Source organism: Neofelis nebulosa, chromosome 10 (assembly GCF_028018385.1).
Source record: "Neofelis nebulosa isolate mNeoNeb1 chromosome 10, mNeoNeb1.pri, whole genome shotgun sequence".
NCBI lineage: Eukaryota > Metazoa > Chordata > Mammalia > Carnivora > Felidae > Neofelis > Neofelis nebulosa.
In genome coordinates, this window is record NC_080791.1 from 46,706,105 (window position 1) to 46,722,230 (window position 16,126).

Genomic DNA, 16,126 nt, shown 5'->3' on the forward strand with positions numbered 1-16,126 from the left:
ATTCTTATATCTGGCTTCTTTTGCTCATCATAGTGTTTTGAGCTTTGTCCTTATTATTGAATGTATTGCTCATATTCATTCTTCTTTATTGCTGAATAGTATTCCATTGTGTGACTTTTACCCCAATTTTGTTTGTCCATTTTCCAAATGATGGACTTTTGGATTATTTGTAATTTTTTACTGTTGTAAATTAAGCTACTTAAAACATTCTTCAACAAATCTTTTCTTGTAGAGATAGTTTTTTATGTCCCTTGGATAAATAATTAGGAATGGAATTGGGTAGTTAAGCTAGATGTATATTTAACTTCATAAAAAAAAAAAATCAGATCATTTTTTAAGATGGATGAACTTTGACCAGCATCATATGAGAGTTGCAGTTGTTTCATATCTTCACCAACATATGATGTTGCTAATCTATTTAATGTTAGCCATTCTAGTGGTTAAGAAATTTTATCTCATCGTGATTTTAATTTGCATTTTCTTGATGCTGGTCTGTAGTTTCATTTATCAATAACTATTCAAAAATAATCTTTGCACACTTTGATTTACTCAAGTATTTACTAAAATACCAGAAACATTCCCAACGATATGTCTAGCTTTTAAGAGTATGTTTTTATTTAAAATTCAAATAAGTTAATATATTTAATGAAAGTACTTGCAAGAACTCTTTAATGTTTCGTGTTTACATAGTCTCAATTTTTTTTGATTATGTTTATTAATACCCCTTACTAGGTCATGCTTATGTAATAAAAATAAGAGCATAATAAAAACAAAACTCCACTGTTAATTCATGAGGAATATACCTATTTATTTTTTTCCTCTCCTATGTTAGGTGATACTTAATTTATTTTGACCAATGGTCTCTTTATCCTGAAAATCTTAATATTTGTACAATTTTAGGCCCCCAGCAGTCTACTTGATGCTTTGGAACAACATTTAGCTTCCTTGGAAGGAAAGAAAATCAAAGATTCTACAGCTGCAAGCAGGTATATTACTGTTCCTAGGGCAAAGAGCAGGTTTTTATGTTCCTGAGAGAGTTGATGAATCTACCTTTTAAATGTCAAGGCATTTAACTTTGCCTTATCTTGATTTAATCATATATTAGAATGAACTTAATGATATCTACCTGGTAGGGCTGCTACCAAGGATTAGATGGGTTAATACGTGTAAATTCTTGGAATAGTTCCTGATCTTCAATAGAAGTCAGCATCTCTCTGTCTCTCTCTCTCTTTTAAATGTTTATTTAGGGGCGCCTGGGTGGCTCAGTCGGTTGGGCGTCCGACTTCGGCTCAGGTCACGATCTCGCGGTCCGTGAGTTCGAGCCCCGCGTCGGGCTCTGGGCTGATGGCTCAGAGCCTGGAGCCTGCTTCCGATTCTGTGTCTCCCTCTCTCTCTGCCCCTCCCCTGTTCATGCTCTGTCTCTCTCTGTCTCAAAAATAAATAAAACGTTAAAAAAAAAAAATTTAAATGTTTATTTATTTATTTTGAGAGAGAGAGCGCAAGAGAGCATGCAAGGGAGGTGCACAGAGAGGGAGACAGAATCCCAAGCAGACTCCACGTTGTCAGCGCAGACACAGGGCTCAATCTCAAAAATCATGAGATCATGACCTGAGCTGAAACCAAGAGTCAGATTCTTAACTAATTGAGCCACCCAGTTGCCCCTTGATGTCAGCATCTCTTAAGATGATAACACAGAGTACTTGGTTTACAGCTGTATTCACAGTGTCAGTATTTCTCTTAAAAATGATAATTCGTTTATTCATGTGGTGTCTTGTACTTATAAGATGCCTGTCCACAAATTTGATTAACCCTAACTGTGGCCCAGTGAAGTGTGCGGTAGTAATTCTGGCACTCAAACCTAGGATATCTGATAGCAAATATCATTATCTTTCTCTGATACCAATTCATGGGGTTGATATTTGACATATTTTAATCAGTCTGTTGGGCTTTGAGTGGATTTCCAAGACTAAAACCAGTTAACCTAGCAAACTGAAAATAGCACGGTTCATCTCATACTGACTTTGTAACATGAGTTTTATGTTGGGTAGTGTGACTTGAGTAATTCTCATGTTTCTTTATGAAGATTTCCTTTTAATGGCATGAAAAAAAATTCTGTAAAATGTAATGAGAACCTTCATTTTCTTTAGATTTTTTTGTTTCAGAACTTTATTTGTGGTGGCAGAATTTAAGTAATTTTTAAAGGAAAATGTTACTGGATTTTAGTACTTTTTCATTCCAAATTTGTTCTTTGACTTTTCTAGTAGGTTTTTAGAAGCATAAGCCAAATTATATGGCACTTATATAAGAAATGAATAAAAAATATGGCCAAGTAGTTGAGGTACATTGATTTAACTTCATACTTTTGTTATCATAAAATTTGCTGGGTTTCTTGCATTTCTATCACAACTATATTACTCTTCCCTTGTCTTCTGAGTTGTATTTTATAAAAATTGATTTTACATAAATTATTAGTAGTTCTGCCACTTGTATGCTTAGAGTATAAATTAATGATGATTGGTGTGTGATAAAAGGAAAATGAGTGAAGGTCATGAGTAGTAGTTCTTCAGGTTAGAACTCTTCCTAGATGTGTTCATATTGCCTAGAATTGACATTCGGGAATATATGTTGTTGGGGTTTATGGTATGATAAAAGGGGAAGGAGGTGGCTTGCTATGGTGATGCATTGCGCATGTGTACTATGTTTGGAAAGGAACTTCTAGCTTGGCAAGAGGGTAGCAGATAGAAAGGAGGTGCCAGATGGACTGACGAAATTGATCTGTCTTTGAAGGAACCTGTGATCCTCCGGGAATGACATCTTTGGGTGTTATTATAATGGAAACCTCTCTAGACACACATTATTTATTACTGGTACTAATGTTTTAGTGTTCCTGTAGTGGTACTGCCAAAACCTACGCTGTAAATTAGTGGAGTAATTTCCTGCGAGAAATTCAATATATTTTACCCATCAGGGTTTTCCTGGGAGTATGTGAACTCTTTTCTAATTGCATTAGTTCCCTTCCTTGGGGCTTGGAAGAAGCAGTGTCCCATACCTTTATTGTGAACTCTTTCCAAAGTCTAACAATTTAAAAAGCAGGGAATATTTGTATAAATTAGCTAACTGCTAATAATCCTGTGGGTCACTAGGTAGAATATTTTATCTGAAGTACTGATTTTTACTCCAAAAGGTAAATTCATAATTGTAATACCAATCCATGGCAGTGTTGCCAGACCATTTTATAACCAGGTTGCAGAAAGCCAAATTACCTTTGTCCAATTTCCTAGGGCAACAACACTTTCCAACGCAGTCTCTTCCCTGGCAAGCACTGGCCTGTCTCTAACCAAAGTGGATGAAAGGGAAAAGCAGGCAGCATTAGAGGAAGAACAGGCTCGTTTAAAAGCTTTAAAGGTAGGTGTTTGCATTCTCTTTATTCGGAAAAACAGGTACAGGTGTTCATAAAGGAATTGGAACCTCTAAATAGACTAACTTAATGATAGTTATCCAAATGGGGTGAAACTCAATGATCTGATTTTTCATCCTGACATTGACTGACTGATGAAACCAGGAACACCTTTCTGCTATCAGAACACAATTAGATAATGTGTTTTTCCAGTGGCCATAAAACAAATCCGGGTTTTGGATTCCTTATGCTAGTTCCCTTTCTCAACAGGAACAGCGCCTAAAAGAACTTGCAAAGAAACCTCATACCTCTTTAACAACTGCAGCCTCTCCAGTGTCCACCTCTGCAGGGGGTATAATGACTGCACCAGCCATTGACATATTTTCTACCCCTAGTTCTTCTAACAGGTAGGTGGAGAAGGTAAAGATTACCTTTGAATACTTAGATCTAAGGCTTCTAATAGAGCTTTTCAAATTTAGTTTAATTTATGATTTTATATTCAGAAGTTCACACGGTGGTGTTAATAAATGGTGATAATGGTATAATTAAATATAAAATGTTAAGAGTATATACCTTTCATATTTAGGAAATGGAAAATGGCTAAGTTACAAATTTATACTAATTAGAATGTAGTGGGTAATCTATGGGGCAGATGTTTCATTTATATATATGGATATGTACATATAGGGGTATGGTAATATATTTCACAGTATCCTTTCATTGGATATTAAATGTCTTTCATGTCTATTTATTGCCTTATGTTAAACTCCGTACTCTGGAACACCGTAAGAGTTTAGTTGTCAGATTTCTGTGGTATTGAGGCCTACCAGGCCAACATCAATGATCTTGTTGCAGTGTCAATAATTGAAGCTATTTAATAATGGAAATAATAATATTTCCTGGAAAATTCAAATAATTGGTTTATTTTAAATTTGTCCTATCTTTTACCTCAGAGTGGTTTAAAGTAGAAGTTTGGAAGTCAGATTCTGGTTTGAATCCTGGCTGTTATTTCTTAATCTTTTTTTTTTTTTTTTTTTTTTTTTAAACCTGTTTCCACATAAGGTATTGTATGGTATAGGTCAGTGGTTCTCGTTCTTTAGTAAGCTGCAGAATCACCTGGAGAGATTCTAAAGCCACAGCTTTCTGCACCTCACCCCCAGAGTTTCTGATACAGTAGATATAAAGTGAGGCCCAAGATTTTCTGTTTCCAACAGACTGCCATGTGGCTAGCATAAGATTTAGCACAGTCCTATACTAAAGCACACAATCTTAAACAATATCTTTGATTTTGTTGTTGTTGCTGTTTATTTTATTATTAACTCATCCTTAGAAGGTCTTCCCTCCCACCTGAGACCTGTCATCATTCAATGTAACTTACTTAGTTGCTGCTTGTTCCCTAAAGTCTTAATAGATGTTTGTTGAATTCAGTGTTTTTCTTTCAACTTTATAATTATTGTTTTCTCATTTGTTTTGTTTGTTGTTTGGCATGCTGCCTTTTTAAATCCCTATTAAAATAACTTTGAACCCATGAAACATCCCCACTTCAGGACCTTAGAAAGAACTCTGTCTCAGGGGAAATAAATGGAAAAGATGCTGAATGTTTAAGAATGAAAAAAATTATTAGATAAAGAACTAATTTGGCTATTTTTTACTTCACTTAATACACTCTTAGTTTTTACCTTTTTAATTCTAATTGAAGGCAGATCTTAACAGCCTATAACAGAATGCATATTGCCTTATTCTGTTTTTCTCCCCCAAAGTACTAAATGCATTTATATTTTTATTTATCTGTAAAACTGTTTTTTACATCGAAGAGACATTTTGTTTTTGAGTAAGTATAAGTTAAAAATGATGTATGTTGTTTTGTCCACAATGCTTCAATTCATGGAAACTCTGTGATTTTTTTTTTAATGTTTATTTTTGAGAGAGCACAAGTTGGGGAGGGGCAGAGAGCGAGGGAGACAGAGAATCCCAAGCAGGCTCTGTGCCATCAGTGCAGAGCCTGACGTGGGCTCAAACCCATAAACCATGAGATCGTGACCTGAGCCTAATTCAGGAGTTGGCTTCTTAACTGACTGAGCCACCCAGGCACTCCTCTGGTATCTTTTTTTAGTTGTTATTCCTTTATCACATAAAAGTCATACATACCATGTAAATAATGCCCCCTGTAGTTGTGTAATGGGGTGGCTCTGTTATAAGTTTATATCATATATGCATGTATAATTTTTTCCTGTATTATTGATATGTTTGGATATTGAAGCAGGGCAAGTGAGATTAACAGGTAATTTGCTTTGTTAGAGGGATTAGTATTACAAATGTAATGGAAGTTCTTTGAAGATTAAAAGTAAGAAAACAAATTTCCTTAAAAAAATTAAAATTGCCATAATGTTTCATATTTCAGAATCATGTTGTTTAGGTACATTTCCGTAAGGAAATCAGTATTTTCCCAGGAGAGTCACTGATACATTCCAAAAGGGGTACAGTATAATTATTTGAATCCTATATAAATTTAAGATATGGTACTTGAATATTTTTTCCAGACTTCCGTAGAAATATGCTACTATAAATATAGATATGCTGTTGTATATATTAAAGGTATGCAACTGTTACCTTGCCGAAACTGTTCCTCCTCTTGAGGTTTACATTACTGGGGCCTTTTCTTACTTTTAATGTTTTTATTTACTGGGACAGAAGGGAGTGGCCGATACAGCAAGGTTTACCTAATAAATAAATAAATAATCTTTTCAAAATATTTTCTAGCACATCAAAGCTACCAAATGATCTGCTTGATTTACAACAGCCAACTTTTCACCCATCTGTACTTCCTATGCCATCTACTTCTCAGGTAGCAAGTACATGGGGAGGTAAGCATTAATGAATTCTACTTTATTTGTTATGTAAGCCTTTCCCATCTGCATTCTGTAGTGTTTCACTCATTTGTGTACTTTTTGGTTACATTTGATACGTGTGAACTTTAAACATATTTAAAATGGCAGTAAGGTAATTTTGTTCCTTGAAGACATTCATGTATTTGTAAATGTAATTTTAGAATTTCTGTTCAATTAAATTATGAAATGAGGTTTTAATGAAGGTGAAAAGGAAGGACCCAATGTATATTGAAGTATGAAATCATTCTTTCAATGTTGAATATCTATTCCATAATCAGAAAATGCATAAGGGTTATTGTGCTTTTGGTATAGAAAATAAAATGACTAATGGGGGAAGAAAACTCATGCTATGTAAATGTATGATAAGATTCTAATAAAACGCATACAGTGTTACTACTCAATAAACTGTGTTCTGACTGGGAATGTTATGACAAACTTTATGCTACTTGTATTTACAGCTTTTAATTTAGATCATTAAGATTTTGGTATTCAAAGAATTTTCCCCTAATAGCAATAGGAATGTTTGCTGCCCTGGAGTAGTTCTTTGATCTTAAGGTGACTGTATCGTGATCATTGACCTGGCATCTTTGAAGGATTGAGCCTAGTCCCTGTCAGTTTTTAAGCAGGTTTGCTTAGACATATAATATGTTTTCAAGTGATTCCATTTGCTTGGTTTTGGTGCTTTTGTTTGCATATATGTATTATTTTACAGACACTCAAAAATTATTTGGGACAGAAAGGGGAGATATTCTGAGAGGATGCTGTCTACAGAACTATAGAGAATGGCAAGCTACCTTAAAATTTTCATTGCTCATGTAAAATCTGAATTGATCAGTTTACCTCTCATAGCAAGATAAATTAATTGTTGTGAGTTTTTCTGTTAACGTGAACTAGACTTTTCATCTATATTTTGATGATTGGAGTCTTAACTTTTTTGTTTCATTATTTTTTATAGTTAATTCTTAAGGCTCTATTTAGTTTAATAGAACATAATCTCTGTGAAGGCAGGGCTTTTTAAATATTTTGTTCAGTGCTGTATTATCAATGCCTAGATGCTTTGATTTTTAATGTTTTTTGAATGAGTGGATGTTTTCTTTCTTTTCTGGACAGCTTCTTTCTGGTTCAAGATACAGCAGGGAACAGGAATAGTGAAACACTAGAACACTAGATTTCTACACTAATTTTGTGAGCCATGACTTGATTAAAAAACTAACTTAGAAGATTAGTTTAATTTAGCTAAATCTTATGATTAAGAAGTAATTTCTAAAAATGGTAAGCTAGTTTAAAGTCAATAAATACTTTAGAACTATTTATCTGAAAGTAATTCCTTAATATCCCAATGATAAGTCCTAATTTTAGGATTTTTAATCGGCAAAATTACACACGTATTTTCTGCTTACTGTGAATTGTTTTAGAAAAGTTTAATAGAATTGACATGTCCATTTAAACAATTTTAACTTGCTTCACCCTCCCCCGCTTTTATAAAAAACAGTGTAGTTGTTTTTTCCGAAGTTAAGGCTGAACGTTGTTTTTCAAAATAGGTGAGAAATTTTACAGTAGGCTTATTGAGAACTGATAGGACACTTCAAAGAAACTGAACTGTGAAGTTGTTTTGTTTGGATAGTTAATTCTAATAATGAAAAGTTAAAGTTTCTGCTTGGGATTATTGAACTCTTACATGAAGGTGGGTAGATGATTATTGTGGGAGAATAATTTCAAGTAATTTCAGCCTCTAAGAATTGTTTTATGTCCTGCCAGAAGAAATTATTTCATAGCAGTTTTTGAAAACAGTATGTTGGAATACATGTAGTCAAGTTTTAGTTTTCTGTTTTAGGTTATTTTACTCTTTGTATTATTTCCATCAAAATTTCCTTCATATTTTAACATTAGGCTTTCTGTGTACAAGTGAGACTGTTAAAAGTATTAAAAATACAAATCAAGTATAGTGGGAACAGAGGCCGTAGCAATTGACTGTTATTTTTCCAAAAGCTTATTACATATGAGGAAAGGACAGTGGTTTTTACTATGAGCCTCTCAATTTAAGAATTCTATCTTGTCTTGACTTTCATATAAAGATACTTGGTTTCTGAGCTGGTGATAATTTTAGAGTTTTGGCTTCTGCCTAATTGGATAGCTGAAGAGTGTTTTAAGTGAAGACTTTCAATACTTTTTAATTCAGTGTATTTTTTATATCGAGGACATTCGGATTAAGATTTTTTACTGTATTTTTAAAATTAAAGTTAGACTAAGATAAATAAATCTTAAACTGTATATAAAATGTTTTGATCATAACAGTAGAGTGTTAAAGATTTTTTTTTTTTTTGAAATTAACCATTTACCTAAACATTTGAAATAATGTGACATTTTACATCATGCTGCTTTTATACCATGTGGCAAAACAAAGATAGGATCTTATTCTATGTTTCTCTTGCTTTCATTTGCTAAAAATGGTTTTAAATAACATATTTGGTATTTTTAAAACAGAATTGGTATTAACTTAGTTCTTATCCCAAGCACCACAGATAAGTTAGGAATGTAGAGTTAAAGAGTTAAAGTAAGGTTTGCATGTTTATATAAAAGGCATTTAAGATTCCACCTAAAAAATGAACATGAGAGAACACAAGCTCTTCTGTTCCCCTCATTGCATATATTAATGAGCCTTTGATTTTTCAAGAAATGGTTTGGAGTCTCAACAAGCACTTGGTGTTGAATACTAATAGGTGAGAATATTTAAGTTTATATCACCTTTAAAATTTAGTGTCACAGCATATCTAAAAATATACAATATTGTCAGTTCAATGCACTGATGTATATTTTAAGCAAGATTTCAAAGTTTAATTCAGGCAAAAAAGAATTATCCTTTCTGAAGTTTAATTTGCTTTACTCACAGCTAGCACAAAACACACAACACTATATGAAAAACTCATTTGTCTTTGTGTAAATGTAGGTATCCAGTATTTAGGACCTCAACACTATTTTGATCCTCAACTTTTTGGATTAGTTTTTGAATGTTGTAACAAAATTAAACCGTCAAATGAATAATGATAAAAACTATTCTTAAAAGTTTAGGGGGATTTATAGTAGTTGCCAGTCTGGTAAATAAAGTTTAAGTTGGGATAGCTGAAACATTATTATTTTTTTTATCTTAATGAACTTGTTTTTATTATTAAAAAAAATTTTTTTTTGATGTTTATTTATTCTTGAGACAGAGACAGAGCATGAGCAGGGGAGGGGCAGAGAGAGAGGGAGACACAGAATCTGACACAGGCTCCAGGCTCTCAACTGTCAGCATAGAGCCCTACGTGAGGCTTGAACCCAAGAACTGTGAGATCATGACCTGAGCTGAAGTCGGATGCTTAACCGACTGAGCCACCCAGGCGCCCTGTTTTTATTATTGATAGTATAGTGTTCACTAACAGATTAACATCATCTAGATTACCTCGTGTTTTGTCAAGTAGATTAAGAACTGTTTTTTTCTTATTGTCTGATTGACCTAAATACGGCATTCTTACATGGTTCTGTATATTCTTCTCTAGGATGTTTCATATAATAGAAGATGATTGATAATAAGTACTTAGGTAAAACTTAAGCATTCATTAGAGTAGCAGATAAGTAGCAACTTTTCCCAAACATGTCTTTTCTCATAAACCAATAGATTGGTAATAGAAAAATGTGTTTTTTTGAAAGACTTATCTCATAGCCAAAGGCATGGAAAACTAGAGAGATGTTTTGAGTCTAACAATGTATGATATACTTCAAAAACTCCATACCACTATTCAGTATTTTAAAATAGTACTTACAGCAAATTGATCAACTGTAAACATAATGCATCTCCTTTCTTAGGAAGGAGTTAGATTGGTTATCATTACATTTTTATTTTGGTATAGAAAACCCATTTCTTGTATCTGTTTTCTACTTCTTAATTCTCAGTTACTTTTTTGGATTCTTCTATCCATTGTTCCATTTATTCAGGAGTGGAGGGATGGTAAAGATGTTAAACATGATCATATGAGTTTGAACACTACATCAATGAATTTTGATACATTTGTAGGACTTTATTTTGGGGTGTGAATTGATGTTCTGTAAAAATGATTAATTCCTAGAAAATAATTATACAAAATACAAAAAAATAATACAAAAATTAAAGTTTCATAAAAAGATTCTGTATAAGCCACTGATCTCAATATTTTCTTGGTATTCTTCTTTTTTAACCAGTTGTAGGATTTGAATTTATTGACTTTAGGGAAAGTATGCTTACAGTGAATGAGCTGGTCCTTAAGCCCTTTGCTGTCTTACTCTGTCAGTCTTAGGGTAAAATACAGTGCTTACTACATTGTTAAGTGAGGATCACAAACTAGACGAGGATAGGCAAGAACAGGCTGCTGGTTAAAAGTACAGGAAGTACAGGTTAAAAGTATTTCTGCTGCTTTTTATTTTTTCTCTCCTTGTTTACTTAAGGTAGGATGAGTAGCTTTCAATCATTAGAATGATGATTATCTTGAATGAGGTGTAGGTAAAGTAATTATCTGATCTAAAAATAACTTTAGGGTAGGATTTGGTAATAATATATATTTTGTACTATTCTAATGGAACAATACTTTTGTTATTTTTCAGCAAATCATTTATTTATTTATTTTTTAAGTTTATTTATTTTGAGAGAGAGTGCAGATGGGGGAGGTGTGGAGAGAGGGAGACAGCGAATCCCAAGGAGACTCTGCACTGTCAGTGCAGAGCTCCACGCAGGCCTCCATCCTAGAAACCGTGAGACCATGACCTGAGCCAAAATCAAGAGTCAGACATTTAACAACCGACTGAGCCACCCAGGCGTCCCTTCAGCAAATTGTTTAAAGGCTTAATGATTTGGCTTTAGAATCCTTAACTGGACCTTCAGAGCAGTTCCCAGTTTACTACATGGCCACCACTCATGCCTCTGTTCTTCATTTTTCTAAAATTCCTTTCCTTTTTCTAAATCATTAGACCTTTTCATCTGTATTTTTTAATTTCTTACCTCTGAACCTATACACGAGTTACCTCCACCTGTTAGAAATACCCCTTGACCCCTGATTCTCTTTGTTTTTGAAATTTTACTCAATACCACACACATATTGATTGTTTATGTCTGTTATTTGAGTAAACATAGCTATGCCATGAAAACCAATGCATTCCCACCTATGGCAGGGAACATGGTCCAGGGTGGGTGGCTCTTTTATAGATGCATTTTGTTTCTTTCTCTTTTTTTAACTATCTGACTATTTGCTTCCTGATGTTGGAAAGCAGATGTATCCTTAGTATGCTACCAATGTTAATTGGATACATAAATGTTTTCTTCTGAGGATTCATTTTAAAATAATTAAATGTAGTTCTTCCATCTTGATGTTGATGATTAGGTATTTTGCACTGAGATTAATAAACAATAATATAGCTACTACTTTTCACTTTGCATCTTTTGACTAATTGCAATACTAATTAATTTACTTCCTTTCTTCATTTTGCTGTAATGCACTTGGACTGCACAGATCCTTTCTCTGCTACTGTAGATGCTGTTGATGATGCCATTCCAAGCTTAAATCCTTTCCTCACAAAAAGTAGTGGTGATGTTCACCTTCCCATTTCTTCAGATGTATCCACTTTTACTACTAGGACACCTACTCATGAAATGTTTGTTGGTAAAGTACAATTTAACCTTTCTTTCCAATTAATGTTTATACTGCCTAAGTATTTTTTACGTATTCATCAATTATTTTTAAGGCACTGCAATAATTTTGGATTTTAATATCAAATTTTAAAATAAAATAAATAGCATTAATGTAGTAAGATTTTTAAATTAACACTAGTATCCCTAATTTTATTTAATCCAAGTTTTTAGGAAAGAAAATTTCCTTTGAAGTTGTGCTTTTTTTAGTGTTTTGTTATCTATCATATTAGTGTGATGCTCAAGCTGTCTAACATCATTTGCCACATTTTATTAATTCGAAGAGTTGGTTATAGGGTAACATCTCTTAAAAGTTACCAACATGTTTATGCATGCTTCTGTTTTTCCCCCTCTGTGTTTGGGAGAGAGGGTAGTTAATCACTCTTAGTAGCTATCTCTTTATTTTTTTTTTTTTTAATACTGTGAATAGTACTATTTTAGATTGTCTCAAATAAATACATACTGTATGTCTCATTCTTTTGTGTTTTTTTAAGTTTATTTAGAGAGAGAGCACATGGGCGCACATGAGCAGGAGAGGGGCAGAGAGAGAGAGAGAGAGAGAGAATCCCAAGACAGCTCCGCACTGTCATCGCCATACAGGGCCCCAGCTCACAAACCCTGATATCATGACCTGAGCTGAAATCTAGAGTCAGTTTAACCGAGTCAGCCACCCAGGCACCCTGTCCCATTCTTAAGGGTTTCACTTCATTGTTAGCTTGGAGATAAATGACAAGTAGAAAATGAAAAACAACTTGACTAAATTGCATTTAATTGTGGTATAAAAATCCATAAAATGGTAGAATTTCATTCTAGAGTTAATACAGGAAAATGTAAGTTTTTGAATATACACTAACCTGAAATTAATGTTTTTGAACCTCCAAAAAGATGATAAACGCTCCTTAAAAGTTGGTGAAAATGCTTTTATTCAATTCAGAGAAACAGCTTAAAGTGATGTAAATTTAAATCTTTGTTTTTTTTTTCCAAAAAAATATTTATTTATTTATTTATTTATTAACGTTTTTATTTATTTTTGAGACAGAGAGAGACAGAGCATGAATGGGGGAGGGGCAGAGAGAGAGGGAGACACAGAATCGGAAGCAGGCTCCAGGCTCTGAGCCATCAGCCCAGAGCCCGACGCGGGGCTCGAACTCACAGACTTTGAGATCGTGACCTGAGCCGAAGTCAGACGCTTAACCGACTGAGCCACCCAGGCGCCCCTAAATCTTTGTTTAAAGCAGCATGTAGAAAGTTATCTGTGTACCCTAAAGAGATCATGTGGCCATATTCTGAACATTCTGTTCTATATAGCTAATGGGGCAGAAGGGAGGTGACGAGAAAACAATAGTTGGAGATTTGAGAGAGTTCCAAGGCAGGTACCCTAGTTATATATCACTAGTCTTATAGCTCCAAATTATAATAATTAATTACAGTAATTCCTGTATGTCATTGTAATTCATTACAAATTAAATAAAAAGTGGTTGAAACCAAATTTCACATTCTGTTACTCTACAAAATTTGTGAAATATAGTACCTTATTTGCCTGGTAATAAAGGGTTACTAGAGTTATCCTTTGAATCAGGTTTTCTAATAAGTTTGTATTTTCTTTATGCTTACTGAATGTGAACTAGTATATATTTAGTAAATATGGTTTCTTGTGTCTTTTTAAGTCCGTTGGTTTAATTTGGGGTATGAAAGGTATCTTTGCTTTGGGGCTATCATTTCCATCGTTTAAGTCAGAGCAGTGCATATGTTTCAGGCCGTCAATCTTCTATTCACTGAAGAGGGGTAGAATGGAGGTCAGTAAGCTTAAGTGCTAAAGGCCATTGCTATTTCACATTGAAATAGAAGAGTAAAAATGTATAAAAGCTATGCAAGGAAAGTCTGTAACAAAAGGAATATACTAGAAATGTCATTTTCCAAATGTTTCTTAAGTTGGAGCCCATGGGTTTGGGCAAGAGGAAGACCAGAAAGCACAGAAAGTAAAGTTTGATGGCCATGTACGCCAAGGTGAGTTGGTGCATTTGAAGATAAAATGATAGAATTGGTGGTTTAGGGTTTACAAAGACCTCCAGAGAATGTTTGGTCAAGTTTCAACTCTCATATTGGTAAGATAATTACTGTCATTTTCTGGATGGATCGCCTGAGTCCCCAGAAAAGTTAATACACTAAGACAACCCAGCTAGTAGGAGCAAAAGCTCGAAGCAGGAGACCTTTAGCTTTGCTCTACATTGCCCTTTCCCTTATGGATGTGCGGACTAAAGTATCAAGTATACTTTAAAAAACAAACAAACAAATCTGCCAAGATTTTTTCATAAGCAAAAAATAAGTACTTACCTTTTTGTAAAAATGACTACAGAATGGCAAAATAAAAACCACACATGTGGTTTAGACTGTTAGGCATTAGTATAGAACAAGGATCAGCACACTTTTTCTTAAAGGGTCAGATTCTAAATATTTTCAGCTCACGAACCACATAGTCTCTGTTGTAGCTACCAGCTTTGGCTTTATAGCATGAAAGTAGCCATAGACAGTACGTAAACATGTTGTTTGGTTGTGTTCCAATAAATTTTTATTTACAAAGACCTGTACCTAGTTTGCTGATTAATGCCTATCCTAAGAAGAGGCTTTTTAATAAGAAGGCTTTTAATCCATATTAAAAGTTCCTGAGAAGTACGTTTGTGTAATAAAAATTCTAAGTTTTCTTAGAGTATTAAGAGCATGAAAGGACCACCCAAAATATGTCATTCCCAGAGATATATTGTCCAATTAGCCACTGGCTACATGTCATTTAAGCTCTAATTAATTGAAATTAAATGTTAAAGTTAAAATTTTACTTCCTTAGCTGTATTAGCCACATTTCTTTTGTTCAGTGGCACATGTGACTGGTGGTTCCCATATTGGACAGAGCAGATTTATAAAACATTTCTGTTATTATAAAGTTCTGTAGGATAGTACTGCTCTAGAACAGTGGTCAGTAAACTTTTTGTGTAAAGGGGCAGATAGTAAATAATTTCAGGCTTTACAAGATACGTAAAATCCCTGTTGTATATTCTTCTGTTTTCTTTCATTTTTAAAAACAACCCTTTAAAAATGTAAAAACCATTTTTAGCTCACACAGCCATATAAAAATAGGCCACTGGCTGTAATTTGCCAGCTTCTGCTTTATAGGATTAAGAATGACCCAGAAAAATCACAGAATAGCTACCTAGACACCCTCTAACCCTTCCAGAGGAGGATACTGATCTGGTGATGTGATGCTCACTGTACTATCTAGTCCTTATTAAAGCAGTTATAAGTCCAGAAGAGTGGATTGTGATCCTAGCCATCCCATGTCTGTGACCTTGTTCAGGCCTACTTCATTAAAAGAAGACATGTTAATATTGACAAAAGCCAACTGCTTTTTATTTCTCTAAGGAAATGCAGTGTTGGTTATTTCAAAATTTTGTTGTGGATATATTTTAAATATAACACTCATAATGGAGACAGGCGCTTTTTTTTTTTTTTTTTTTTTAAAGTAGGTTGTAATTTAAAGAACACTAAGAGCTTGGACTCTCCTGTTTTTGTTTTTGTTTTTGTTTTGTTTGTTTTTAATTACTCCATTCTACTCTTAACTGTTCCTCCTCATTTCTCTCTCTCTCTCTCTTTTTTTTTTTTTTCCCTGTTCTTTTTTCCCCCATGTATGCCTTGTCAGATTCTTTTTGTGGCACTCAGGCTTATCCTGATTCTACCCTTATGTGCCACGAGTCTTCTGCTGTAGCTGGTTTATTTGGAGGTAGGTAATGGTATCTCTTAAGATCATCTGTTTATGCAAGAGGGAGTTTCTGTTGTTGTTTGCCTTAAAATGAGGTTTTTTTTTTTAATTTTGTAAGAAAAAAATACTTTTGAATAACAGCTTTTTTGCCTAATTTTGTTTTCCTTGATTAAACAGAGGATTGTTTTGTGAATGGATACTTTGTCATCTTCCTACTTTAGCCCATACTCAAAAGGTTCACATTTTCAGAGGAATTTATAACATTTTAATATTACAAGCTTATGGAATTTAAAGCCCTTTGTATAGATGTTAGTGATAGAACAAACACTAAGTAATTTCGACTCGATCAGTTGTGGCACAGGTGTGGGGAGGTTCTGTTGGAAACAAGTGTGCTTTTC

At 33.9% G+C, this 16,126-nt stretch overlaps 1 protein-coding gene across 19 annotated transcripts in view; it reads left to right on the top strand.

Moving 5' to 3' along the window:
- PICALM (phosphatidylinositol binding clathrin assembly protein) overlaps positions 1-16,126 on the top strand; it is a 101,371-nt gene that overhangs the window by 55,440 nt on the left and 29,805 nt on the right. For 7 of the 19 annotated variants that reach the window (XM_058687551.1, XM_058687556.1, XM_058687554.1 and 4 more), the window contains exons 9-14: positions 901-986; positions 3,282-3,405; positions 3,668-3,804; positions 6,158-6,261; positions 11,802-11,951; positions 15,669-15,749. In XM_058687551.1, coding sequence (XP_058543534.1) covers positions 901-986; positions 3,282-3,405; positions 3,668-3,804; positions 6,158-6,261; positions 11,802-11,951; positions 15,669-15,749 — 682 coding nt within the window. The remainder of the gene's footprint in view (positions 1-900; positions 987-3,281; positions 3,406-3,667; positions 3,805-6,157; positions 6,262-11,801; positions 11,952-15,668; positions 15,750-16,126) is intronic. The other 12 variants (XM_058687558.1, XM_058687561.1, XM_058687566.1 and 9 more) reach the window with 4 other exon arrangements.